The 25,320-nt window shown below is 46.1% G+C and overlaps 1 protein-coding gene across 3 annotated transcripts in view; it reads left to right on the forward strand.

Moving 5' to 3' along the window:
* Positions 1-4,444: 4,444 nt before the first annotated feature.
* The window catches only part of PSMA5 (proteasome 20S subunit alpha 5), a 64,776-nt gene continuing 43,900 nt past the window's right edge, over positions 4,445-25,320 (forward strand). Inside the window, exons 1-9 of one of the 3 annotated variants that reach the window (XM_075910393.1) lie at positions 4,450-4,616; positions 7,647-7,713; positions 11,165-11,291; positions 12,757-12,824; positions 13,625-13,732; positions 13,833-13,891; positions 15,054-15,156; positions 17,416-17,502; positions 22,109-22,395. In XM_075910393.1, coding sequence (XP_075766508.1) covers positions 4,588-4,616; positions 7,647-7,713; positions 11,165-11,291; positions 12,757-12,824; positions 13,625-13,732; positions 13,833-13,891; positions 15,054-15,156; positions 17,416-17,502; positions 22,109-22,186 — 726 coding nt within the window. In that variant the 5' untranslated portion in view covers positions 4,450-4,587 and the 3' untranslated portion in view covers positions 22,187-22,395. Of the gene's footprint in view, positions 4,617-7,646; positions 7,714-11,164; positions 11,292-12,756; positions 12,825-13,624; positions 13,733-13,832; positions 13,892-15,053; positions 15,157-17,415; positions 17,503-22,108; positions 22,396-25,320 lie in introns of those variants that run through there. The other 2 variants (XM_075910389.1, XM_075910390.1) reach the window with 2 other exon arrangements.

Raw genomic sequence — 25,320 nt, forward strand, 5'->3', positions numbered from 1 at the left:
AAAACACTGACAATCTTACATGAGATTGTCAGTGCTTTTGCGGAAATTCAAGCAGCCAGTGTAGACAGCTGGCAAGTTTTTCCAGAAAAGCGGCTGATTTTCCGGAAAAACTGGCCAGTCTAGACACAGCCTTAGAGTTGAGGCAGGACCCTCATTTCTGTGCTACTGTTAGCAGTGGTGTGGCCTTCAGAGCTGGGTGCCTGGCTAGCAGCTTCCCTCTGGCCACCAGGCTCTGAATTAGGGATGTAAAATCCTGTTTAATCAGTTAACCAGATAAATGTTATATTTATCCAGTTAACTGCTTAAACAGGGGTGGCTGGGAGGAAATAGCCTGCCTGAGCCCATCATAGGCAAGGACTGCTCTGGCCAGGCTGGCGCACTCCCCTGCCCATGTCAGGTAACCGTAACGAGAAAGCATCACCAGATAAGGGTCATACTTCACATCCCTACTCTGAATGCAGCAGTGCAGAAGTAATATAAGAATGGCCATAGTGGGTCAGACCAAAGGTCCATCTAGCCCAGTGTCCTGTCTGCCGACAGTGGCCAATGCCAGGTACCTCAGAGGGAGGGATCACAACAGGTAATCCTCACGTGATCCCTCCCCTGTCTTCCACTTCCAGAGAAACAGAAGCTAGGGACACCAGTCCTACCTACCCTTGCTAATAGCCATTGACGGACCGAACCTCCATGAATCTATCTAGCTCTTTTTTGAACTCTGTTCAAGTCCTAGCCTTCACCGCATCCTCTGGCAAGGAGTTCCACAGGTTAACTGTGTACGGAGTGAAGAAAAACTTCCTTTTGTTTGTTTTAAACCTGCTGCCTATTCATTTAATTTGGTGACCCCTAGTTCTTATATTGTGGGAATAAGTAAATAACTTTTCCTTATTCACTTTTCCCATACCAGTCATGATTTTATAGACCTCTATCCTATCCCCCCCCCCCCCTTAGTCTCCTCTTTTCCAAGCTGAAAAGTCCAAGTCTTTTTAATCTCTCTTCATATGGGACCATTCCAAACCCCTCATCATTTTTGTTGCCCTTTTCTGAACCTTTTCCAATGTCAATATATATTTTTTGAGATGAGGTGACCACATCTGTACTCAGTATTCAAGATGTGGGCGTACAGTGGTTTTATATAGAGGCAATAATATATTCTCTGTCTTATTCTCTATCCCTTTTTTAATGATTCCTAACATTCTGTTTGCTTTTTTCACTGCCGCTGCTCACTGAGTGGATATTTTCAGCCAACTATCCACATTGACTCCAAGAACTCTCTTTTGAGTAGTTGTAACCAAATTAGTCCCCATCCTATTGTATATATATTTGGGATTATGTTTTCCAAAGTGCATTATGTTACATCAGTAGGGCACAACCTTTTTTCATTCGCTACCCCTAGGGGAACTGCTGAATTTGGTTGAGCAAAAAAAAAAAGGAAGCAGTTCCTTTAATTGTCGGGCTGCTCTCCTCCTACCCCCACTGCATGTACATAGGACACCAGGAAAAGCAGCCGGCCAGATCCAAGCACTGCGACCCCCCCAGGAAGGTAGCCATGACCCCCACACACAGGTTGCTTTACATTTATCAACAGGCCTTGACAAATAATGCAATCTACTCGCCCGGAAGAGCCAGGTTCGGGCGATCTGTGCATACGCAGATCGCCGGACAGTGCGGCTGGCGAGCGGAGCTCGCCGCAGTTCGGCGAGCCCTGTTTATCAACATTAAATTTCAGTTGCCATTTTGTTGCCCAGTCACTTAGTTTGGTCTGCTTTGGTCTTAACTATCTTGAGCAATTTGGTATCATCTGCAAATTTTGCCACCCCACTATTTACCCCTTTCTCTAGATCATTTATAAATAAGTTGAATAGGATTGGTCCCAGGACAGACCCTTGGGGGACCCCACTAGTTACCTCTCTCCTCTTGGAAAACTTACCATTTATTCCTACCAAAATAGATTGTAAATTTGATAGGGCTGTACCATAAGATAACATCTTGTAGATGTAAAGTCCAGGGATTTGTATGTACATTCAGCAGAAGCTTCAGGGGGTAGCTGAGTTAGTCTGTACAGGATAAACTTAATAAAAAAAACAACCAATGGTCTGGTAGCACTTTAAAAACTAACAATACATGTCGATGGTATCGTGAGCTTTCGTGGGCACAGCCCACTTCTTCAGATGACCAGTGAAAGCTCATGACACCATCGACATGTTTTGTTAGTTTTTAAAGTGCTACCAGACTATTTGTTGTTTTTTAAGTTTACCCAGGAGAAGATTATTCAGAAGTGGGTTTCAGTATTCAATCAGTCTCTAGACCAGGGGTTTAGACCCCCGGTTTGCCTGGATCCAGCATGCGAGGCTCAGGATCCCTCCCAGCACTGGGGAGCCCGTGTTGGCACTCCAGCCACCCCACAGCCCACCACAGGACTGGAGCACACAAAACATACTAGGCTGGGCCCCCTATATTCTTATGTGCAAGGAGAATGTGGGGAGTGTCTCAGTGAGGATTTTTTTCTTTTCACTTGTGTATAGCCCTGATTGATTTTTTTTTTCTGTGGGTCAGCGGCCCCAACCCAAAAAAGATTCCCCACCCCTGTTCTAAACCATTAAACCTATGTGTACTGAGTATTTCAGAGAGCCTGAGATTCACAGAGAAATCAGTGCTGGTAATTCTGACTTTGTGAATCATTATTTATTCTGTATAGCATCACAGATGTCGGTAATGGCCACCTGTCCTCCTATTTTAATGATGACTCTTTGGGCTAAATTGTAGTGAACATCTCTCTCTTGACTGGTTTGAAGCAGCCCAAGATCCACACAGGGTTTAAAGCAATTCAAGCTTTGCAGATGCAGGGGATAAGTGCACAGTGGGAGGAGTGAAGATGGTGGAACCAGTATGTCCGCTGCTGGTGAAGTGTTAGGCTATAAAGCTGCATAGCCTGGAATCCAGTTTGAGTTAGAACACGAGATCAGTTTTGTGTGTACATATCAGCCTGCACAGTGTCACAACAGAAGAGGGTGAGTACAGCAGTAGGCAGTGAGGGTACGTCTAGACTACATGGCTCCATCGACGGAGCCATGTAGATTTGTGTATTTGGCAAAGGGAAATGAAGCCGTGATTTAAATAATCGTGGCTTCATTTAAATTTAAATGGCTGCCGCGCTCTGCCGACCAGCTGATGATCAGCTGTTTGTCAGCAGGTCGGGGCAGTCTGGACGCTCCCGCACCAACCTGAAAGCCGTTTGTCGACCTCCCCCTTATGCCTCGTGGGATGAGGTTTACCAGGGAGGTCGACAAAGGGCTTTAAGGTTGACAGGGGAGCGTCCAGACTGCCCTGATCTGCGGACAAACAGTTGATCGGCAGAGTGTGGCAGTCATTTAAATTTAAATGAAGCTGCAATTATTTAAATCGTGGCTTCATTTCCCTTTGCCAAATAAACAACTCTATGTGGCTCCGTCAACGGAGCCATGTAGTCTAGACGTACCCCCATTGCCTACTGCTGTACTCACCCTCTTCTGTTGTGACACTGTGCAGGCTGATCTGTACACACAAAACTGATCTTGTGTTCTAACTGAAACTGCAGCTTTATAGCCTAACACTTCACCAGCTGCGGACATACTGGTTCCACCATCTGTACAGTGGGGTAGCTACAGCAGTGTTTTCATAGATGCTGGTGACTGGTAATATTGCAAGTGCACCACAATTTCAAGCTCTCAAACATCTTGACTCAAAAACAGACACAACAAAATTGTGTTTGTTGGTTGCCTTCTGCGTTTAGAGCTGCTAGGCTGCAGTCACAGGGTGATTTCAAGATTTTAGCTGAAACAAAGAGGGTGGGAAGAAGACTCTTTTTAAAATGAAAGCGGAGATTGTCATGCAATCTGCTCTCCGCAGGTGGGGCTTTCGCAAAACTCCCAGCCGCTGTGAGACTTGGCACGAATCCCTAGTGGTGCCCAGTGAATTGGATGTAGCTAGTAGTGCGGGGAAAGTTTACGACTGCGCTGGACTGGCAGCTTCGCTTTCTCTGGACCTGGTGCCCATGTGGGGGCAGGAGCAACAGAGACACGTGGCCCATGACCTGCCGGGCTCATCAGCCCCTGCCCCTGCCTGCTGGGTCCAGCCCTGCCCTTCCTCCAGCCCTCCCCCACCCAGAGGGGCCTAGTCCCCGCCCCCTCCCCCAGCTGGGTGCATCCCCCCTGGTCCTGCCTCTCCTCCTTCTCCTAGCTGGGCCCAGTTGCCCCGCCCCCTCATTACCATCTCGGTTCCTCCCCCTCCCCAGGGCTGGGAAGAGGCGGGACCCCCCCTATTGCTTAGCCCCGGCAACCACCAGCCAATCGAAGCGTGGCGAGGTAGCTCGTGACCAATCGCACAGCGCAGAGACGGAATCCCGCCTCGGACGGCGATTGGCGAGGGCGCGGTGACGTCTGAGGGCGCGCCACCAATTGCGTAGAGGCGGCGTCGGGGCCGCGCAGGCGCAGTGCGGAGCCGGTGCTGACAGGGCGGCTCGCTGCAGGGTGTCGGGCCTGGCGTGGGACTCGGCTCCGGACTCGCTCCCCGGCCCCGCTCGCACCGGCCTCCAGCCCCGCGCCCGGCGCCATGTTCCTCACGCGCTCCGAGTACGACAGGTGAGCGGGGCTGGGCCCGCGCCGCGCCGGGCCGGGATCTGCCTCGTCATGGGCCTGGGCCGGGCCCCTCAGCCTCGGCCTGCGCGCGGCCTTCTGCCCGGGGTGCAGCCCCGCCCCCCCAGCGCCCCCCCCGGGGTGCAGCCCCGCCCCCCCAGCGCCCCCCCCGGGGTGCAGCCCCGCCCCCCCAGCGCCCGCGCCCCCTCCCAGGGGGGCAGCCCCGCCCCCCCAGCGCCCCTGGCCCCCCCAGCGCCTGTGCCCCTGTGGTGCAGCCCCGCCCCCCCAGCGCCCGTGTTCCTGGGGAGGAGCCTGATCCCCCCTCGAATGCCCCTGCCCCGCCCCCAGCACCCGAACCCCGGTGTCTGAGGTGGGGCTTAATTCCTCTGCCCCAACTGCCCCTGCCCCCCCAGCACCTGCACCCCTATGTCTGGGGTGGGGCTGCCCCCCCGAGCATCCCTGCCCCCCCAGTGCTGTGTTTGAGGCGGGGCTACTGCCACGAACACCCCTGCCCCCCAGAGCCTGAGCCTCCTGTCCCTGGGCAGGGCTTGGGCCTTAGGTGGTATCAGTGGGGGGTGAAAGATTCCCTTTGCCAATTTCCTGGCCTTGAACTGGGGGCTCCTTAATGAGGAAATAGTCTCCAGGGCATCATTTTAGAAAGATTAAGTTGCTCTGGGCTTCAGGGGATAAAATGGTGTCCTTGGCCTCTGTTTGTCAGAGGCTGGGGAGGGATGGCTGGAGACAAATCGCTTGATCATTGTCTTCGGTCCACCCTCTCTGGGGCACTTGGTGTTGGCCACTGTCGGCAGACAGGATACTGGGCTAGATGGACCTTTGGTCTGACCCAGCACGGCTGTTCTTATGTTCACTTTTGATTTACAACCACATCCTCATTGTGGATGTTCTGGGGGCTGCCCCCCCCCCCAAATGTAATGTGTCTGAAATAGGAAAATGAATGCCATGATCAAAGGAGCACCATTGAGTCATCTTGCTGCAGTATCCTCCTTTTTTGCTCATGACACCAAACTCTCCTCAAAGTCTTTCAATAATAAACAAAAGTGCTGTGGTATGGCTAAAAGTCAGATGTGAAGCAACTGTTATCGGGTAGAGTCCAAGTTAGCAAAGCCATTTTGACTCTGTGCACACTACAAGTACAGGCGGCCGTATTCTTCCTTACAAGAAGGTAGTTATAGAGTAGTTGGAACCTTTGTCCCTAATTCAACCTGCTGTGCCTTTGTATTGTAGTTTAAATTGCTGTTCTTAAATATTTGAGCCCTGTCTAACCATGGCTCAATCTGCTTTAAATACAATGGTTATTAGCAAAGTGTTCAGTTTCCCTGACCCCGGTAGATGGGGCCTACTCACATTACAAAGCCATGCTACTATGTGACTTGCAACTTCAGACCTATCAGAGTGAGGAGGTTTTCAAGCTTTCGGTTTCATTTTTAGTTGATCGCAATGCTATGTCTTGCATAGTTTAAAACTGCCATCAAAGCAAGTAAATAAAAACTACTCTCCCTGAAAGTTTGGGTCACTATGTAATCATGAGCTAAGCTATTTGTGGGCATGTGACAAATGTGAATTTGCATATGCACCCTCACACACTAAATGTATTTGGAATTGTTCAGCTAATAACTTTTTAATAAAAACATGGCTAATTGTTCCTCATACAAATCCAAATACAAACTTGCAGTTGCATCCCAAAAGTGTAGCAATATCTGTTAATATGGTACAGTAGAGTAAGCAAGTCCAAAACCAACACAAGAATATAGAAATTGATTAGACCATTTTTTATGTTGATTTGAGGGTTATTGTTGAGAAACTAACTCTGATAAATGACTGAGTTGCTGCTAATAATTTTACCTTTTATATGGTTTACTTATGTTTATATAATTCAGAAGCATAAGGTCCTGATCCTGTGAGGAGACTTGTGTGGGCAGACTTCTGTGCCTGCAGATCCCCACTGAAGTCACTGGGGCTTTGAGCATGCGCAGTGATCTGCCCACAGAGCTCCCTAGGACACAGGTGTATCAGACTCCATATGGAGCCCATTGCAGATTTGCTGCTCAGGGTAGATTCTTTTCCATGTTAGGGTATAATCCAGAGTTTTGTTGTGGCAATTCAGGGGTGGATTGCCGGAGTTTTTGTGGACAGTGGCATAGGATGAGTTCCTGGTACATGTTAGTGGCAGGCTGTGCCCTGGGTATCAGTCAGCTGGGGCACTATGCTGTACCAAGTTTCCTACAGTTAAATTTAAAATGATACTGTTGTCCAGGGCGAGACAGGAGTCACATGTTAAGAAACCTCCCCGTGCCTCCCACAGAAGCAGTGTGGGGAGGATGGGATTGAGTGCTTGTTGGAAGCAGGCTTAAAAACTGGCTCCCCGTGAGCACTAGCTTGTGTGGAGCTGCTTCCTCCCTTCCCTCCCTGCTGCCTCTGTATCAGAAGCAACTTTGTGTTTGGGGGGTTCAGGCAGGACCCCCTTTGACTTTCAAGCCGGCTCCCTGCATGTACTGGCTCCTGCGGATTCAGAGGCAGCGGGGCGGAGGCCAGCTCCCCCCCTCTCCCCTCGCGGTAGGAAATATGTAACCACTAAAATGTTCAGCTGTTTACATGTTTCCACAAATACATGTATTTTAACATCTCTAGCATATAGAAGATCTTTTGAAGCATTTCTCCCCAGATATGTAATTGGTCCCACTGGAGTCCTAGAGCATTTTCTGCTGTTTTGTCCAATCTCTGCTGTTTTTCGCTCCTTCCTCTTTTTAAAACTCATGGAATTATATCCCTCTAGTCAGCATCTACCATGTTAGTGTTAACTTTCTGAATATACAGGTGGCATGCTGCTGGATGAGGAGTATACATCTATAAACATATCCAGCAACTGACTGAAATACACTCCCTCTGCATTACCTGATTCCTTGACTTGGTACTATGGTCCTGCTATGGAGCTGAACCAGGAACTATTTTCTATTATATTTGCCCTTTAAGTTTTTAGCCTTTTCTCTAGCTTTGATTTTGTTTTCTTCATTGCAGGGGTGTGAATACCTTTTCTCCAGAGGGGCGGTTGTTCCAGGTGGAATATGCCATCGAGGCTATCAAGGTATTGCAAACCTCAGCCATTGTTGATACATTGCAGTCTGTAGCCAAAGTGCTTCTAATTTTTTTGGGTTGAGTCACTAAGGATGGGAGGACTCTTAAGAAAAGTCCAGTTGTCTCAACTACTGAAATGAACTCTTCAGTTGTTGAGGATTGAACTAGTACCCTATTGTTATTTATTGTTCCCTTTTTAAACACACATGGTGGAGCTATTCAGTGATGCCGGTTAATAGCAATCTTCATGCTATTTTGCAGTTGAGTCAGTCCCCTTCCACTGCCGTTAATGGGCTTCAGATACTGGCAGCAGGCATACTGCTTATTAACTTTTTCTGGAGGAAAGACCCCAGGCAGGTTTGCGTGACAACCACCAGGAAAGAAAGTGCTTGAGGCAGCATAGTGTGTTGCCCTGGCATCAGTGCCTGGGCTCGACATGTCCCACTGCTTCCTTTCCTGGCTGCAGCCACAAACACATATCTGTGACCAAGATCTGCTGCCCTCATCCATAGTGGGCAAAGAAGCTCAGAGAGGAGCCTCTGTCTGAGTCTTGACACTGGGTTGGGAGGCACTGGTAGGGAGGGAGATTTCAGCCCAGATGCTGGGGCTTCCTAGAGTGCAGATGCTGAGGCCCACAAAGCTGCATCCTGTCCTGGCACTGGGGGCTCGAGTTCTGCATGTCCCAGTGTTTGCTCCCTGCCTGCAGCCTCACAAACCAGCTGCTGCCTTATTGGCACCTTCTGGACATTAACAATTTTTACTGGGAACCAAGATGTTGCTAATAAGCAAATCCAGTGTATAATCGATTCAGTGAATGAATGAATGTCAGTTAACACTTAGGAACACCACAGCCTGGAGTCGGGGAAGGGGAAAGAACTCTTCTCCAAACTCTTCCCCAAACTACACAATCAGCAAAAGCTTTAGAACTGGGAGGTCTGACCACCCAAGACTGTTAAAGATCCCATGGCATTTTTGAGACTTGGTGTTAGCACCAATATATAAACCAAACTCTAATTTGAGTACAGCTGGTCCCCGAGTTGCAAACAGTTGATTTACAACCGTTCGCATTTACAACCAAAGCTGTCTTAAATGTCGGTCCCCGAGTTACGAACGTGATCCGCGCTTACGAACAGTGCGGTCAGTATAACTCTGTGGGGTCCAAGTTACGACCAATTGCTTGGTCCGTAACCGGTTCGTAAGTCGGGGAGAGGCTGTAATTACATTCTAGATCCTTAGGTTCTGCCCTATAGCTTAAATTAAAAATTTTTGCTATACGCCTCAAAACTTCTTGGGCTAATGGAGCACTGCATTCTGGGACGTGTAGTTTCCACATACTGCACCTTTCAGAGATTACCAGAATATGGCTCTACCAGAGTCTACTCTATTTAAGGTTAACTAGGTGACCTTTACTTTCTTGGCTAATTGCCAAAGAAGCCTGATGTTTGGGAGTGCCTGTTCATAATATTTGGGAATGATTGTGTTCTTTCTATTGCAAATAGTGCAGTTATCTCATTGCACATGCACCAGATGTATGTATTTTTACAATACATAACAAAGCCAACAATCTCTCCCCAAATTTGTTGCAGAGAGTTTGCATAAGTGTAATTGAGGAAAAACATTTTTTATAGGTTCTTAGAGATCCTCTATTTAATGATTTACATTAAGGATTTATGTAACTGAATATCTTCTCTGTTACTATTGCTTACTAAAACATTTTTGGTCACAAGGAGCAGGGATGATGTAGCTATTCAGTTTCATCAGGTTTTTGGAAGCAAGAACTCTTAAATGCAACCTAGCAGTCAGTGGGTTGATACATTCATATTGCTCAGCAAATAAATATAATTTCTGCTTTAATCCATAGGATAAACTTGCTTGTCTTTGTCAATACCATCAATACGTCTAAAAATTAATTACATTTGTGCAGCTCAAATATTGACTTTTAAGATGTTGGGTACGTTATTCCATGTATTGAGACAATGGCAGGATCCTTCAGTTTACAGGAAAAGATATTGGGGCAATTGGTAATACAATCTTTGTAGTATATCAACCAATAGTAATGTTTCATAATTACGGTAGAGTGTCAGTTTTGCTTGTTGGGAGTTATAAATCTGGAATAACACCAGGCAACATTTCTTTGCCAAAGATTTGAATGTGGTTCAGACAAGATACATACTTAATAACCACCTGGATCCTTTGTTATTGAGAAACATACAGATAGATGGATATGATGCAGCTTCCAGAATTAGGGAACTCTTGTGAGCATTTGACAGTGACATGATTTAGGGTTTCTCTCTAAGGGGAAATTTACTGAAAGTTATACAAGTACAATCTTGCCAACAAAGTTTACTAATATACAAATATATAGGTAAGCCCTTAGTTATGAGCAAGCAATTGATAGCCAAGTACTTCTAATCCTAGCTCTGTTGCCAGGCGTGGCCGTTATCAGTCACTTCACTGTGCCCTTTTCCCTGCCTCTTGACTATCTCAGAAGGGAGCTGAGGATGTAGTAGTTAAGGCATGAAAAGTGATATTTGGTGTTAGTTCAAAGTACCACTGTTTCACTTGTGCACTTGAAGACTCCTATGTAGATTCTGCAGATGGGAAGGGATTTCAAAGCAAAGGCGTTAAAGGAAAGAATAGAAGCGACTAAACCAATAAAATTAATCTGCAAATATTAGATACATCCTGTTTTAAAGCCTCTATGGAAACCAGTGTACCTGATTTAAATTTTTGTTCTGCAAAAGAATATTCACAAGGCACTTTTTAATCCGTGAGACTTTTTAAAAAAAAATCTGAGATTACGATATAGCTCAGGGAAGACATTAATTAGTAATTGATGGTTTCTGGGTTTCAATGAACTTTCAAATTGCACATCCTGAGCAGCCTTATTTCCTTCGGTTCCCAGATCAAATTAGGACCTCTTAGTTTAGCTCTTGCTGTGCATTATCCTGTCTTTGTTATGAAGGTACATTAGTGCAGTGGTTCTCAAACTTCATTGCCTGATGTCCTCATTTTGATGACTGAAATTACTACATAACCCAAAGCGGGGGACTAACACCTTTGCCCACTGGAGCTCTGTTGCTCTGGCTGTGGAGATCAATGCTTGAACCCTGCCCCAGGCAGAGGGGCCTATAACCTGATTGCCGTCTTAGGGCTGATGCTGAAGCTTGAACCCTGCTGGTTGAAGCCCTCAGGCTTCAGCTGGGCCCCACAGTTTGTCAGCCTTGTTGATGCTATTAAAATGGGGTTGCAAGCCACTCTCGGGTCCCGGTCCATAGGTTGAGAACCCTGCATTAGTGTATGTAGAACCTGTTTCTGTTACTGATATTGTAGTACATCAATGGTGTTTTTCTGGGGGGATAGGAGTATGATGTAGGTCAAGATGAACATCCTTATTTTGTGGAGATTCTCTAGTGCTGTTGCAGATCATGTGATGGTGGTAACCTTGTGTGTGTTCTTAGCTTGGCTCCACAGCCATTGGGATTCAGACATCTGAAGGCGTTTGCCTGGCAGTGGAGAAGAGAATCACCTCCTCACTTATGGAACCTGCCAGTATTGAGAAAATCGTAGAAATAGATTCTCATATAGGTAAGAGTAATGCAGGTTTGTTCCATTTTGTGGTAAGGTCTGTGGCATCCTTCCAGCGCTTGGCATATAATGAAAGCCTCTCAAAGGGTATGTCTACACTGCATCCCTAGTTCGAACTAGGGATGCAAATGGAGACAATCGAACTAGTTAATGAAGCGGGGATTTAAATATCCCGCGCTCCATTAACATGATCTCGCCGGCGCGCTAGTTCGAATCACAGCTGATTCGAACCAGGAAGTGCGCGCCGGGACACGTTAGTTCGGACTAAAGCCCTTAGTCCGAACTAATGTTACTCCTCATTTTTTGTTTCATGTTCATTCCCACCCAGCAAATACTGGGTGTGGCTACTGGTTTTCCAGGCTCTAGGCCAGGAGGACATAGTTGCAGGAGCAGGAAGCAGCAGCTGAAATATGCTCCTCCTATTTGACCTCCTAATGAAAGCTCATCCCCCAAATTTAGATCTGGGAAGGCAGGGAATTATTGCAATGTAAAGGTTTGATCCCAGGCCAGCAAATGCTGGGAGCTTACTGATTGGATCACTAATGTTAGCTTGTTTCTCCATGTTCAAGACAGCTTACTGCAGCTGCAGGGGGCCCAAGAAAGGCTTAATTGCCAAATATGTCAGCTTAAAGTTCTCCAAAGCACTCCTCTTGTAAGTGATGAGAATTGGTGTGGACTCTGCTGCCTCTGAAGAGACCGGTGTTCCCTAGGAATCTAGCCTTTCTCCTCTGCTTTCTTAGTATCCTGCCACATTAGCTACCAACAGCTATGTGGTATTGCAAGTTGAACAGATCTATTTATTTATAGCCAATTATTTCAGCCAGCTACAAATGTGCAACTTTGGCATCCTGTGTGCATATCAAATACTGTTAGGTAGAAAGGGGGACTCTTCTGATACTAATAGTGCCACACGTCCTCCCACCCCAAACCTTTGTGTATAGTAGGTCTCCAGTCTGAATTCTGGATGCCTTGTGCTATCCTGCCACTAATTAATTCTCACTACATTATGCCACCCATGTTCGGGAAGCTGGTGAGTGGCTCTGTGGAGCCTGATTGCTGTCTCTGACCTCTTACTGTGCCACTGCCAGTTAATAGAGAAGCCCTTTCCTCATGGGAGAATGACTGTATTATCTTTCTAGTAGTGTCTAGTGTCTTGGATTTTTTTCCAAGGTCCCAAACACAGTTCCTTTCTCAGTTCATGGCAGTACTGAGTGCATGGCAGCTTTGTGTCCTAGAAAGGTAGGCATCAGCCTTGATAAGGCATCGCTTTAGCCAGCTGGCTGACTAGCAAAACCTCACCTGCAATTCCATTTGCATCCAGTGTTCTTTGCTATCTGACTTAAACTATTGTATAGTGCTACTCAGTGCTGTTACAGCAGCTACATTTGGCCCTGTAGGTGAAGGGGTACTTATGTCCCTAGGACAAAGGCAATAAATATGTCACACTTTCTCCCCTTCGTTTCAGGCTGTGCCATGAGCGGATTAATAGCTGATGCAAAGACTTTAATTGATAAAGCAAGAGTGGAGACGCAGGTAAAACTTCTTTCGGTGCCTCTTAGTGTTGTCATTCCCCCTCCACAAACCAATGACCTGATTCTGAGAATAGGTTATTTTTATGGCCTGTTGGATGGTCCTTTGCCGATCTGAGTAGACAATGCTGATTGGGAGGAAAAACTTGGAGCCAAGCCCAGCAGCTGAAATTTCACATGTTTGGCAGAACTGACACTCGCTCACACTGGTCTATTTCGCTGCTTTTCTAAGGGAACTCACAGCTGGATAAAGGCACATCAGTACTGTCCCTCCCTTCTTTTGGAGTAATATGAAACCCTTCTCTCCTTTCAGCAGAGTGCCCTGATTGATATTGCACCACTCTATTAGTGTTGGGCTTCTGTAAAGGAGCGGCAAAATAACAAAGGGACCAATTCACTAATTCTGAAAGATGCTCTTGTGAATTGGTGGTATTTCTGGATTTTCCCTCCAAAACCCAACCCTGAAGTTACCCTCCTTCTGGGAGGACCATGTAACAGTCACACATCTTTTATCTTGGGATGTTGCTTCTGAGCAGCATGAAGCGTTCCTAGCCTTAGCTCCACCTTGTGACTGAATGTACTCCCTTGGGCTGCTCCAAGTCAGTGCCAGGTCAGAGAATAGAACTAGAGGCTGCCACCTAGCACTGCAGAGCACTGTCCCTAAGCTACCTGGCAGGCCCATTATTTTTGATCCTTTTATTCCTTCAGAACATTGACTTGTGCATGTCCTGTTGAGGATCATGCGCAAGAACTGGCTTTTGGAAAGGGGTGAGTAGGTCATGCCCTTGTGTTGTCTTCTCCTAGAATCACTGGTTTACGTACAATGAAATCATGACTGTAGAGAGTGTGACACAGGCCGTATCCAACCTAGCCCTGCAATTTGGAGAGGAGGATGCTGATCCTGGTGCTATGGTGAGTAGGTGCTGGCATGGGACACTTTCTGAGTGTAAAATCATTGGATTTGCTCTGCCTCAACAGTTCCTGTGTCAACTCTCCTGTGGTTTTGTTACAGTCTCGTCCCTTTGGTGTAGCACTGCTTTTTGGAGGAGTCGATGAAAAAGGACCTCAACTGTAAGTTCAGCTCTCACTAGTTCATGCTCTTCTTGGGGAGAGGCGGGTGTGTCTTGTCTCAGCAGGTGCTTCTGGGCATTTCTGGGTCTTCCCATCCCAAACCCAACACTGAAGTTACCCTTCTTCTGGGAGGACCATTTAACCATCACACACCTTTTATCTTGGGATGTGACTTCTGAGCAACATGGACGTGTGTCTTGTCTCAGCAGCCCCTCAAATCTGCCCTGCAGGATAATAAAACTATCTAGAGCATCACAAGATATTTTTATTAGACAAGAAATAGAGAATTGCATAAAAATCAACATCTTGGGCTTATCTCAGTATGTGCCTGGGATGCACCAAGTGCAGTGATTGCCTGTTGAGTGTTGAACAGAATGCGATGCTTGCAGTAAGTTTGCAGTAAATCCTAATTTTAAGTCTAATTTTACAAAAAGCTGAGAATAAAGTGAGAAGGGGAGATCTTTCTTACCCTTCCCCAGAGGACTCGCGGAACTACTGGTAACATGATATCTGGAGCCCGTAATACCGTTCCTTAGTGGGGCAGTGGGAACACTTGTAACCAGAAACTCAGTGTGGTTCCAAAACCAGACCTTCCTGGATTGGTATTGGGGGTGAGAGCTCCATGAACACAGTAGGAGGAACAGCTCAGAAGAATCTCAAGCTGAAGGTCTGTCTGTGAGTAGCCATGGCCTAAGTCCTTGACAGAACAATAAAATGCTGTTGATGTGAAATGCTGCCACTAGTGTTGCAAGTGACGGTGACAAAGTGTGCAACTCTGATTCTACTTGGGCTGCCCTGGTTGTCTGTTGGATTTTGCATTTGCTTTGGGGCATTTCGTGACCCTTCAGCCTATTTGGATTCTTGGTCTGAATTTTGTTTCACCCTCCAAATGCCAGCAGGAGTTATGTGCTGCAGGTGTGTCTTGTCTCAGCAGCCCCTCAAATCTGCCATGCAGGTTAATGATGGCATTAGCCACATGGCATGTACTCTGAGCCGCTGTCTCAGGACATCAGACAAGCTGCCACTCTGAATGTTAGCTGATGAGTCCTTAGCTTCTAGCTGTAAATTGGGCTCTGCGGGGAACATTCCATGATTACAAGGGGTTACCATAGGAGATTCACAATGCAGTGGCTTAAGACGTGTTTATCTGGATTCCTGGCAGGTTTCACATGGACCCTTCTGGGACATTTGTGCAGTGCGATGCCAAAGCAATTGGGTCTGCCTCGGAAGGTGCGCAGAGCTCCTTGCAAGAGGTTTATCACAAGGTAATGGAATGAGTCAATAATTATACCTTCTGAATAGCTAGCTAGCTGATGTTTGCAATGCCCTGGAAAATAGGTATGACCCCTTGCTTCATGGGAAAGAAAACTAGGCACCAGGGCCAAAGGACTTTTTCATGGTCACAGAGGAAAATGTGTTAAAGCAAGATTGGTCCTCAGGAATTCTTGATGCTCAGTCCTGTGATTAGACTGTGCTGCCTTAGTTTTCCTTAGGATTTTTTTTCTTGGTTGGGAAACTTTTTCTACCATAGTGGTAATTATGGTGGAATTTCCATTAGGTAACAATCCCTGAAACTATTTACAGAGTATGGTCCTTTATAGACAACTGTCTTTGCATCTGGCACATTAGAAATACATAGGTAGGTCCCATAGCACCAAGAAGTCACCATTTTATGCAGCTATGACGGTCGTCACAGCCTTGTAGTATAAAGAATGAAACTAAAAAGTGTAAGTGATAAAGATAATTGGCCTTGTCTCATCTAGGGTTGTTAACAGGTAACTGGTTAACTAATTACCTGGTATGCATCACTCTTAACTGTTACCTCATAAGCATCACCCGTTGGCTGGTAACAAACACGCCCCCCCTTCCCAGGAGACAGCTGGGCTGGAGCTGCCTTCTAGCCAGTCACTATTTAATCAATTAACCAGTTAAATGTTAAGTTTAACTAATTCAGCATGATTCTACATCCCTAGTCTCTGTCCCTGCTTGTAAATCAGAGCTAGTTACTTCATGGGACAACACTGAGAGATGACGAATATATCAAATGCAGGAGGTGACTTAAGGAAGGACTTCTTTCTCCCACCAGTGAATCTGTCTGGGTGCTCCATTATACAAGGCCAAATACCATAATGAAGAATATAATTGATCATGCAGATGGACTGGCTGAATGTTCTGATGGGATTTGTTCCTCTTTAAAAGCTTAAACAGCCTAACAAACATAAATAGTTTGTGGAGGAGCCAATGGAACTAAGACCTTAGGTGGCTTATTGATGTTGGCATTCAGAAGGCAGATGGATCAGTAGTGGAAAGACAGCCTATACAGTAGTTACTTCTAATGTCAGACCTGCTGCTATAAAGCAAAGTTAGCAGAAGTCAGGCCCTGTTACAAAACAGCTGCCTGCTGGCAGATTCACTGTCCAGAACATGAACAGACCTAGCACTGCAGAATTACAAGCACTCCTAAGAACACGTTCTGGGAGGTTGGTACCAGAACTCCCCGATACGCAAGTTATGGGATAAACGCACTTTGCAAAGATGATGATCCTACAGATCACATTAGGAAGATACCATGCTAGAGGTGTTTCAGGTGAAACAACAAGTACAAATTAAAGGGTGATAACTAATCGTGCCAGAGAGATGTAACTTGTTTGTGTCAGTCTATAAAAGAGGAGCTGCCAAAGGGGTGTCTTTGGGCTAGGGAGGAGCAAAAGGTCCTGCCTGCTCACTGAGCTGAGTCCGTTGCAATGAGCATAATAGAGCAGGGTGCTTTCAACAGATATTTTGGTGGTCTCAGTGTGGCCACCAACTCTTGCTGGTGTCCAATCTAACTAACCAGGGCCTGATGAAATGCATCAAGGAGCTGATAGCGGAGGTATCTGAGCTGATAGCTATCATCTTTGGAAAATCATGGGAGACAGGAGAGATTCCAGAGGACTGGAAAAGGGCAAATCTAGTGCCCATTTATAAAAAGAGAAATAAGAACAACTGTGGAAATTACAGACCAGTTAGTTTAACTTCTGTGCCAGGGAAGATAATGGAGCAAGTAATTAAGGAAATTATCTGTAAACACTTGGAAGGTGGCAAGGTGATAGGGAACAGCCAGCATGGATTTGTAAAGAATAAACCATGTCATCTGAATTTAGACTTGACATGGTCTCATTTGTTGTGGGGTTTTTTGTGAGGGAGGTTTGACTTGTTTTGTAAAACAATAGCACTGTAATAGACAGGAAGAGGAAGGTTGCAGTATTCTACACAGACAAAAAGGAAAACAGTACACCCAGCAACTTAATTACTATGTTGCCCGAATGGCATCCCTCACTGCTGCCATGTTACTATACGCAATTTGGTGACATTTTGATTTGTGGCCAATGATAGCTTGGCATGATATTTGGAGAAGGCCGGAGAGGAGGACTTCTCAATAGGGTGTGCTTTTCTTTTTGAGAGGACTGGTTAGAGCAATGTGCATGAGAAGCTAAACAATGAAACTGAGCAGCTAACTTTTTGTGGCTTGTTTTATTTAACAGTCAATGACACTGAAAGAAGCAATCAAGTCATCCCTCATCATCTTAAAGCAAGTTATGGAGGAGAAACTGAATGCAACTAACATTGAGGTACTTGCTTCTGTACTGCTCTTCCTTTCATAAATATTGTAAGATTTTTTCAGAGTTTGGGCTGCCAGGGAAGTCTGTTTTCTAGTTTTTGCTTCCCTGGTCCAAATCTCTGTGGTTACACAGCAATTATGTCCATTATAGTGTTTCACCTGGTATTAAGTCAGGGTTGCTTTTAGATATTTGTTATCATAGCAGTGACTGTAACGTGTGGCCTTTAAAAACAAGGACCCGTCTCCAACTCTTAGCTTTCAGCCTCTTCCTGAGAAGGTAATTCTTGTCTGTGCTCATTGCCATAAGAGCTGTGTGTTATCACATAACTCTGTGGTATGTCCAAAGTGAGAATGAAGTCTGAAATCCTTAGTCTTTCTCTTGAGTTGGGCTCTTGGGAATGTGGTGCTGAGCTCTTCTGCTTGCAAATGCTTGTCTGGGTGAAGATCTGAATTCTGCAACACTCCCTGAATGTGGCAAAGTTTGACTTTGTATTCTTCTCTGTATGTTGGAGGGGGCCATGCTGAGAGCACTGACTCCACAATGGATGTGTCATGTTAGTTGGGTAACTTTTTTTAGGGTTTCCCACTGCCATCCTTTCTTGGCACGTTTCATGCTCCGAGGAATAAAAATTGTACAGCTTCAGGACTTGTTACTTTCAGTCTTGGATCAGTGTCAGAAATCCCTGTTATATGATAATATCAAAGAGATTGTTTCCCAGACTTCAAATCTCTGGAAATGAATACGTAGAGTCTGTTAAGCTCCACTTTCCAGTGATGAGCAGCAACTTTGCCAAATGTAATTTGGTTCATGCATGCTAATGCTTTTTTGGGGTGGGGGGAATAAAATATTTTCCCTCTTACTGTCCATTGTGGTAAGGGTAGGTGAACAGATTTCTTTTAGCAGAGCTAGTGTCTAACAATTTGTTGCTATTTCTGGCATTTTACAAACCAACTGAACCTTAAAATCATGTCATTCTGACTACTAACTTGCTCTTCTGTGTGTTCAGTTCCGGATGTGATTTATTTATTTATTTATTTTTAACAGCAGCTGTCTCTACAGTGGTTAGTTGTAAATGGTAGGTGCACACACTCTAATTTTGGGTGCCTCTGTTTTTGACTACCCATCTTAAGATGCTTGGAATCTGACTGCTCTCAGATGAGCTGCAGCTGCCTTCTCTCTGGCACTCTGAAGGCCCATTTGCTGCAATTGTAGTGGCCATGAGGTGAGGCAGTGAAGCAAGATGATGATCAGAGAATGATGTGATTTTATTTTTTTGTACTGCACAGACTATTAAGCACAGAAATACTTTGACTCCTCTATCAATGCTCTGAAGTCCAGGAAGCATCCCTACGCACTGCTCCTGAGCAGTACCTGCAATAGAAAGCAGTTCAATGACTGCATTAGATACAAGTAGCTGTTCAAGCAACAAAAGCTACTAGGAATAGGCACCAGATGCTAGCTGTGCTGCTTGTGTCTATTTAAATGCTGCTAGTGAGCCCTTCTGAGATGACAAACTGAGGTGGTAAAGAGCATATTTTGTGCATTCAGAGCACAATCTTGTGCCATCCCAGCAACATTCCAAGCTAGCAGGGACTGCTTTGTGGGCATTTTAACTGGGTAGTGCTGCCCTTACATGGAGTTGGGCTCAGCTGTCCTGTTCCAGTCCAGGTGTGCTTTAGTTTGGGGTAATGAGGGTGAGGCTGCCAGGGTGATGAACAAGAGTTGAGGGTCCTGAACAGTTTAGAATGGGAGAGAATCCAGAGGCTTAGGCATGAAGAGAGCTCGGAGAAAGAGCAGAGCTGGCTGAGTGCCAGGGAGGGATACCCCTGAAGCCGGATCAGGCTAAGGAAAGTGAAAGGCAGTCGGAGTTGGGGCACCTCCATGCTTCCCCAGGCCAGTGAGTGCTGAAGGTGAAGAGCAGCAGAAGGTGATGCCTCAGACTGGAGGGTCAGAGGAAGCTGAAGGACGGATGGGTGAACCTGCTGATTTCTCTAGGCAGGAGCTGGAACAAGGCTGGAGAGAAATCCAACTAGATGAGCTGAGCTGGGGTGTGTTGGTGTTGGTCTGTGGGGACCAATGTGCTATTTGGACTGTGCTGGGGGTATCTTGACTTATGATAGGTAGTGGGACTTCTGGTGGTAAATTAAAACTGCAAAAAAGCTGCTTGTGTTCCACCGGCTGTACTGAGTTTATTTAAGGACTCGAGGGAAACTGAGGTAGAGGGTCACTTGCACGGCTGTCCTGAGGCTACATTGGGGTGTCCAGCAGGAGGCCACACATTGATAAGCATATTCGTGCATTCTGACCATCTTTCAAAGCAGTCTCTCGGTCAGTGATGCTTTCCTCTGATTGACTGACTTGGAGTACAGTGTGTGAAATCAGTGCCGAGTAATATGTACAGTATACTTGCGTCAGGTCCTTATTTAACAGGGCTTAACTGTCCTCAGCATAGCTCTGTGCACTGAGGAGTCGCTATCAGGTTGAAGTGTGAGAATAGTGTGCTGAGGATTAAAGGGGCACTGTTGGCTGAAATCCCCCTTCTAGTCAAGAATGTTTGACTTAACTTCTAACCTTTCTAGTACAGTAACTAAGCTGAAGAGAATTAAGTATTTGTGTGGGGTTTCCACGTACCAGTGGGGTGTAGGAAATCAACAGGAGTACAGGAATGGCTGCAGGGCTTAGGAGTCAGTGAAACCCCTGAAATGTCTCAAGTCATTCTTGCACTGTGACCCTTTGGCTTTACTTAACTTCCTTCCTTCCAGGCACATTTTAGAGTCTAGAGCAATGGTTCTCAATGTGGGGCCCATGTGACACCTATCGGGCCAGTATGGCCCTGAGGATATTGTGTGGATGTGTCACGATCATGAGGGACGGCCAGCAGCCTGGGGACTTAGAGGTTAACTATGTCCCTTACCTAACCAGGTAGCGGGCAGCCAATAGAAATGTAGGTAGGAATTTCAAACTGGGACAAAGGGATTTGGGGGTTTTCCCTTCTTTGTCTCAGTTTCTCTCCAGCTACTGAGGGGGACAGACATGTCTCTCCAAGAAAATACTCTTCACTATCTGTAAGTAGGATAAAGTTTAGATAAATCCGTTAGGTTTTATGGTTTGGGAATGGGAATCTGATGTCTGTGCCCATTTTAAAATGGGTTTTTCTCTCCTTTGTAACGAAGTTTTTGTCCATGGTGGAATTCCCCATGAGTTTATTAATTGGTGACTTTTCCATCTAGTCATTATGCTTGTAACAGGAATATTGTGGTGATGATAAAAGTTCTTTCTCTTTTTTTTTTTTTTTTTTTTTTTTTTTTTTATTAACCTGTTATTGGTTAATTTTTTTTGTGTCCTGGTTTTACTTTAGGGCTGAGATTTCCCAAGTGATCTCTTCCCTGGTTTCCTTATTACTTGGAATGAATTTTTTCCCCAGAATCTAGGTTTTTAAGATTTTGGGGGGGAAGCTTTATACCAAAGCCTGGAGAGAAGGTTTTGGGGTACTTTTGTGGGCCCCCACATCTGCATTCATTGTGCCAGAGTGGAGATTTAGGCCTTGACAGGATGTAACCCCCATAACGTGGCCCACAATAGTAAATAGATTGAAAAACACTGTACTACAGTTTGGACAGAAGAGGGCTGGAAAACGAGTAGCTTACTCCTGTCTTTGAATATTGATTGGGGGCATGAATATAGGTGGCCTTTACACACCTATTAAAGAGACACCCAGTCAAAGTGGGTCCAGTGACTTAGGCCCAAACTGCCCCGAGAAGCCTTAAACAGAGCAACCTGTCAAAGTGCCAAGAACCCAGGCTCTGAAAGCCAGGCTTTGGTCAAGTGTTCCATGGCGGTCACTCATTGTTCTGAAAACATTGGCCTTAAAATTCATGACGTATTTTTATACTCTTCAACATGTGCCTCTGACATTCCTTGCTCCCCTGCGGGTCTGAGAGACCCCAAAGCAGCGCCAGCGAGTTCCAGCTGTGGGGTCTGGGCTCTGTTTGTTCTGCACTTCTGTGCCCAGTCCTTCCTGTTCCATGGATGTATGGCAGTACGTGCTTGCTCTCTCCCCATTCCCCAGAGTGAAGACTTCTGCCTCTTTGGTTACCAGTTCCCCAAAGTGTCCCGGAATTTGAGGAGCTGAAGTCTCATTTGAAGAGTGTCTGTGTAGCAGGACAGGGCTTGTAACCTGGTTCCTAGAAAAGAGAGCAACCGACTCCCCAATCTTGCCCCCTGAAGATGATAGCCAAAAGGATGAAATGGGGCGGGGCTGAACTGCAACACGGTGCCCCTCCCCTCTCCCCCCCAACCCCTAGGAAGTATCTGCTGATGGGTCTATCCCCGCAGGGGGAGAGGCAGCTGAATCTGAGTGTTCCCAGAAGATGTTTCCCTGAGCTGCTGCTACTATGAGACGATTGAGTCAATTAGAAGCTATTTCTGCAGCAAGCAGCTATTTTAGGGGATCAAAGTTACAGACTGGACAGTCTTGCTGGGCTGGCAAATCCGGCAGCTGAGAAGGAACAGCTGCTCCATCTGTGGCTGTTTCTCTGCTCCTTGCCCTGTGCTGTCACTTCCTCCTGTATGCCGGCAAACTACTACACTGAACCTCTTCTTCCTTCCCTTCCAGCTTGCAACGGTGGAGCCTGGGATGAAGTTTCACATGTACACAAAAGAGGAGCTTGAGGAAGTCATCAAGGATATCTGAAAAACAAGGAGCTTCAGAGAGACTCCCTCAAATGCCTCATTCCCTGGTCGACGAGAACTGGTTTCTTTCAGTTCCTTCGCGTGCCCATGATTTTATTTCCAGCAGCTTATGTGCTTGCTCTTTGTAGAAGGCTCTAATGTTTTTTTACAGTTCCTGTACATAAACAATCTACAATAAGAGGAAATGAGAATAAATCCTTTTGTTACTCATCTCAAGTCTCTTGCACTGGAGTTCTGGGGTGGGGGAGATGGGGAGCAGGTATAGAACGACCTCCCCTGTTAAACTGCTGCAAGGTAATAATCAGATTCAAGGCTTGCTGTCTGTTCTGCAAGCCGGCGTTTCCAATAAAGCTGCTCACCCTGCCCAGCTATGCGCACCGCTTCTCTGGCCGGTGTTGTCTGGTATTCCCAGACATGGCATGACCTCCAGCAGCCACTGTGCGGGAGATCCTTTCTGGCAACGTCAATGGCAAAGCTCCCTCTTGTGGAGAATGCTGTAATAACATACTAGCTGTAGTCCAACATCTGATCCAAATGTTGCCTCTCGCACTTCCCCTTTGTGTATCCAGTGTGCCAAAGAGTCCCCCTGCTCCTCCAGGTTGATCTCATCTAGTCTCCTTCCTATGTGCAAGTCTGGCCTGTAGCTATGGTTTCGGTTGAAGGTTTCAAAATCAATCACTGGATTTGACATCTTAACAGGAGCCTTAAAAGTAGGACCGGAGGATACTTATTCCCTTAATTGGAACTAATTTTAATGTACCAAAGTGCTGTGACTTTATTTTCATAGTTAATTTTTAGCCAGTGACTTCATTTTCCAAATGTGAAATCACTTTGAGATTTATGGACATAGTATTGCCTATTAACCATCAGCCTTATCTCTGGTTATTGTCATAGGAACATCAGAGCAGCCAGACTGGGTCAGACTAAAAGGTCCATCTAGCCCAATATCCTGTCTTCTGACAGTGGCCAATGCCCGGTACCCAGAGAGAATGAACACAACAGGGAATCAAGTGATCCATCCCCTGTCACCCATTCCCATCTTTTGACAGAGGCTAATAGCCATTGATGGACCTCTCCTTCATGAATTTATCTAGTTCTTTTTTGAACCCTGTTGAAAACCTGGCCGTCACAACATCTGACAAGGAGTTCCACAGGTTAACTGTGTTGTATGAAGAAATACTTTGTTAAACATGCTGCCCATTAATTTCATTTGGTGACCTCTTGTTCTTGTGTTATGGGAAGGAATAAATAACTTTTGCTTTCCTCACACCAGTCATGATTTTATAGGCCTCTATCATATTCTGCCCCCCCCCTTAGTCGTGTCTCTTCCAAACTGAAAATCCCAATCTAATTAATCTCTCCTCATAAGGCAGCTGTTCCATATGCCTAATCATTTTTGTTGCCCATCTTTTTCAAGATGAGACCACATCTGCATACAGTATTCAAGATGTGGGCATACCATGGATTCATATAGAGGCAATATATTTCCTGTTTTATGTACCCCTTTTTTTATGATTCCCAACTTTGTTGACTTTTTTTGACTGCCGCTGTACATTGAGTGACTGTTTTCAGAGATCTAGCCATAAAGACATCAAGATCTCTCGACTGGTAACAGCTAATTTAGACTCCATTTGATATATATAATTGGATTATGTTTTCCAATATGCATTACTTTGCATTTATATATGATAAATATGGACTTTCCTATTTGAACAATTTTGTATCATCTGCAAAATTTGACACTTCACTGAGCACCCATTTCTCCAGATCGTTTGACTGTGGTGAATAGAACTGGTTCCAGTACAGAACCCTGGGGGCAACCCTAAATTACCTCTTTCCATTCTGAAAACGGACCACTTATTCCTACCCTTTGTTTCCTATTTTGAACCAGATGCAAGTCCAGAAGGACATTCCTCTTATTCTATGACCGCTTACTTTACTTAGCCTTTGCTGAGGGATCTTGTCACAGGCTTTCTAGAAATCTAAGTATGCTATATCCACTGCTCTACAACTATCACCTTTTAAATTTTAGGTGCCAGTAATCTGGTTCCATTTTGGTTTAGGTGGAGCTCATCCTTCCTGTATAACAGGGTGGGAAACCTTTTCTGGATTTTGTGGGGCCCCTCTACATTGTGGGGGTGGGGTGGGGCCAAAAGAGGGGTTCAGTGTGCAGGAAGGGGTTACTGGGAAGTGGAGCCTGGGTGGGAGGTAGGGTGCAGGAGCAGGCTGGGACAAAGGGTGCAGGGTCTGGGGGGAGATGGGAAGCAGGAACAGGCTGGGAGTGCAGGATTTGGATAGGAGGGGTTAAGGGATGGGGATGCCTACCTGGCGCAGTTCCTGAGGGGACACAGGTGTCTCTGCTTGGCTCTGTGTGCTGCAGGGAGCACTTCCTCCCCCTGCCAGGGCAAGGCTGCAGACTCAATGTGGTCCTGGCTGGCGCTGATCAGGTCCACACTGGCCAGTGCTGGCACTTCAGCCACGGCGCCCCTCCCAGGTGGCTGGAGCACCAGCACCAGCCGGCTCCCACCACTGCAGGAGACACTAGCCCCAAGCCTTGCAGGCCAGATCAAGGCAAGCCAGGGCTAGATTCAGCCTGAATCCTCACCTTTGCTATATAGGCACCCCTTTCTCCAGTGCCTAATAAATCTAAGTCCCCCTCCCTACACCATCTTCTCATCCATGCATTGAGACCCTGCAGTTCTGCATGTCCACCTGGCCCTGCATCTGGAATTGAGGTCCTGGGCTTCAAACTTTTGCCTAACAGCCTAAAGTTGGCCTTCAGAGCTGCTCTCCTATCCTTCCCCATGTCATTGGTATCTACATGTAACATGACCACCGGCTCCAGCCCATCACTACCCAAGTCTGTCTAGATGTCTGAGAGCTGCAACCTTTGCACCAGGTAGGCAAGTCACTATGTGGCTCTCCTAGTCATCACAAGCCCAGCGGTCTGTATCGCCCATTCTACTGATCCAATCGCCCGTTACTAACACCTGTCTCTTCCTAATAACTGGAATTCCCTCCCCTGGAGAGGTATCCTCAGTGAATAGACACCATGAGATCATTTGGAAGGAGGGTCCTAACCCAGTTACGGGATTGTCTCCCTCCACTCCAGTTGGATGTTCTCCTTTCTTGAGA

Source organism: Pelodiscus sinensis, chromosome 27, assembly GCF_049634645.1.
Source record: "Pelodiscus sinensis isolate JC-2024 chromosome 27, ASM4963464v1, whole genome shotgun sequence".
In the NCBI taxonomy this organism is placed as follows: domain Eukaryota; kingdom Metazoa; phylum Chordata; order Testudines; family Trionychidae; genus Pelodiscus; species Pelodiscus sinensis.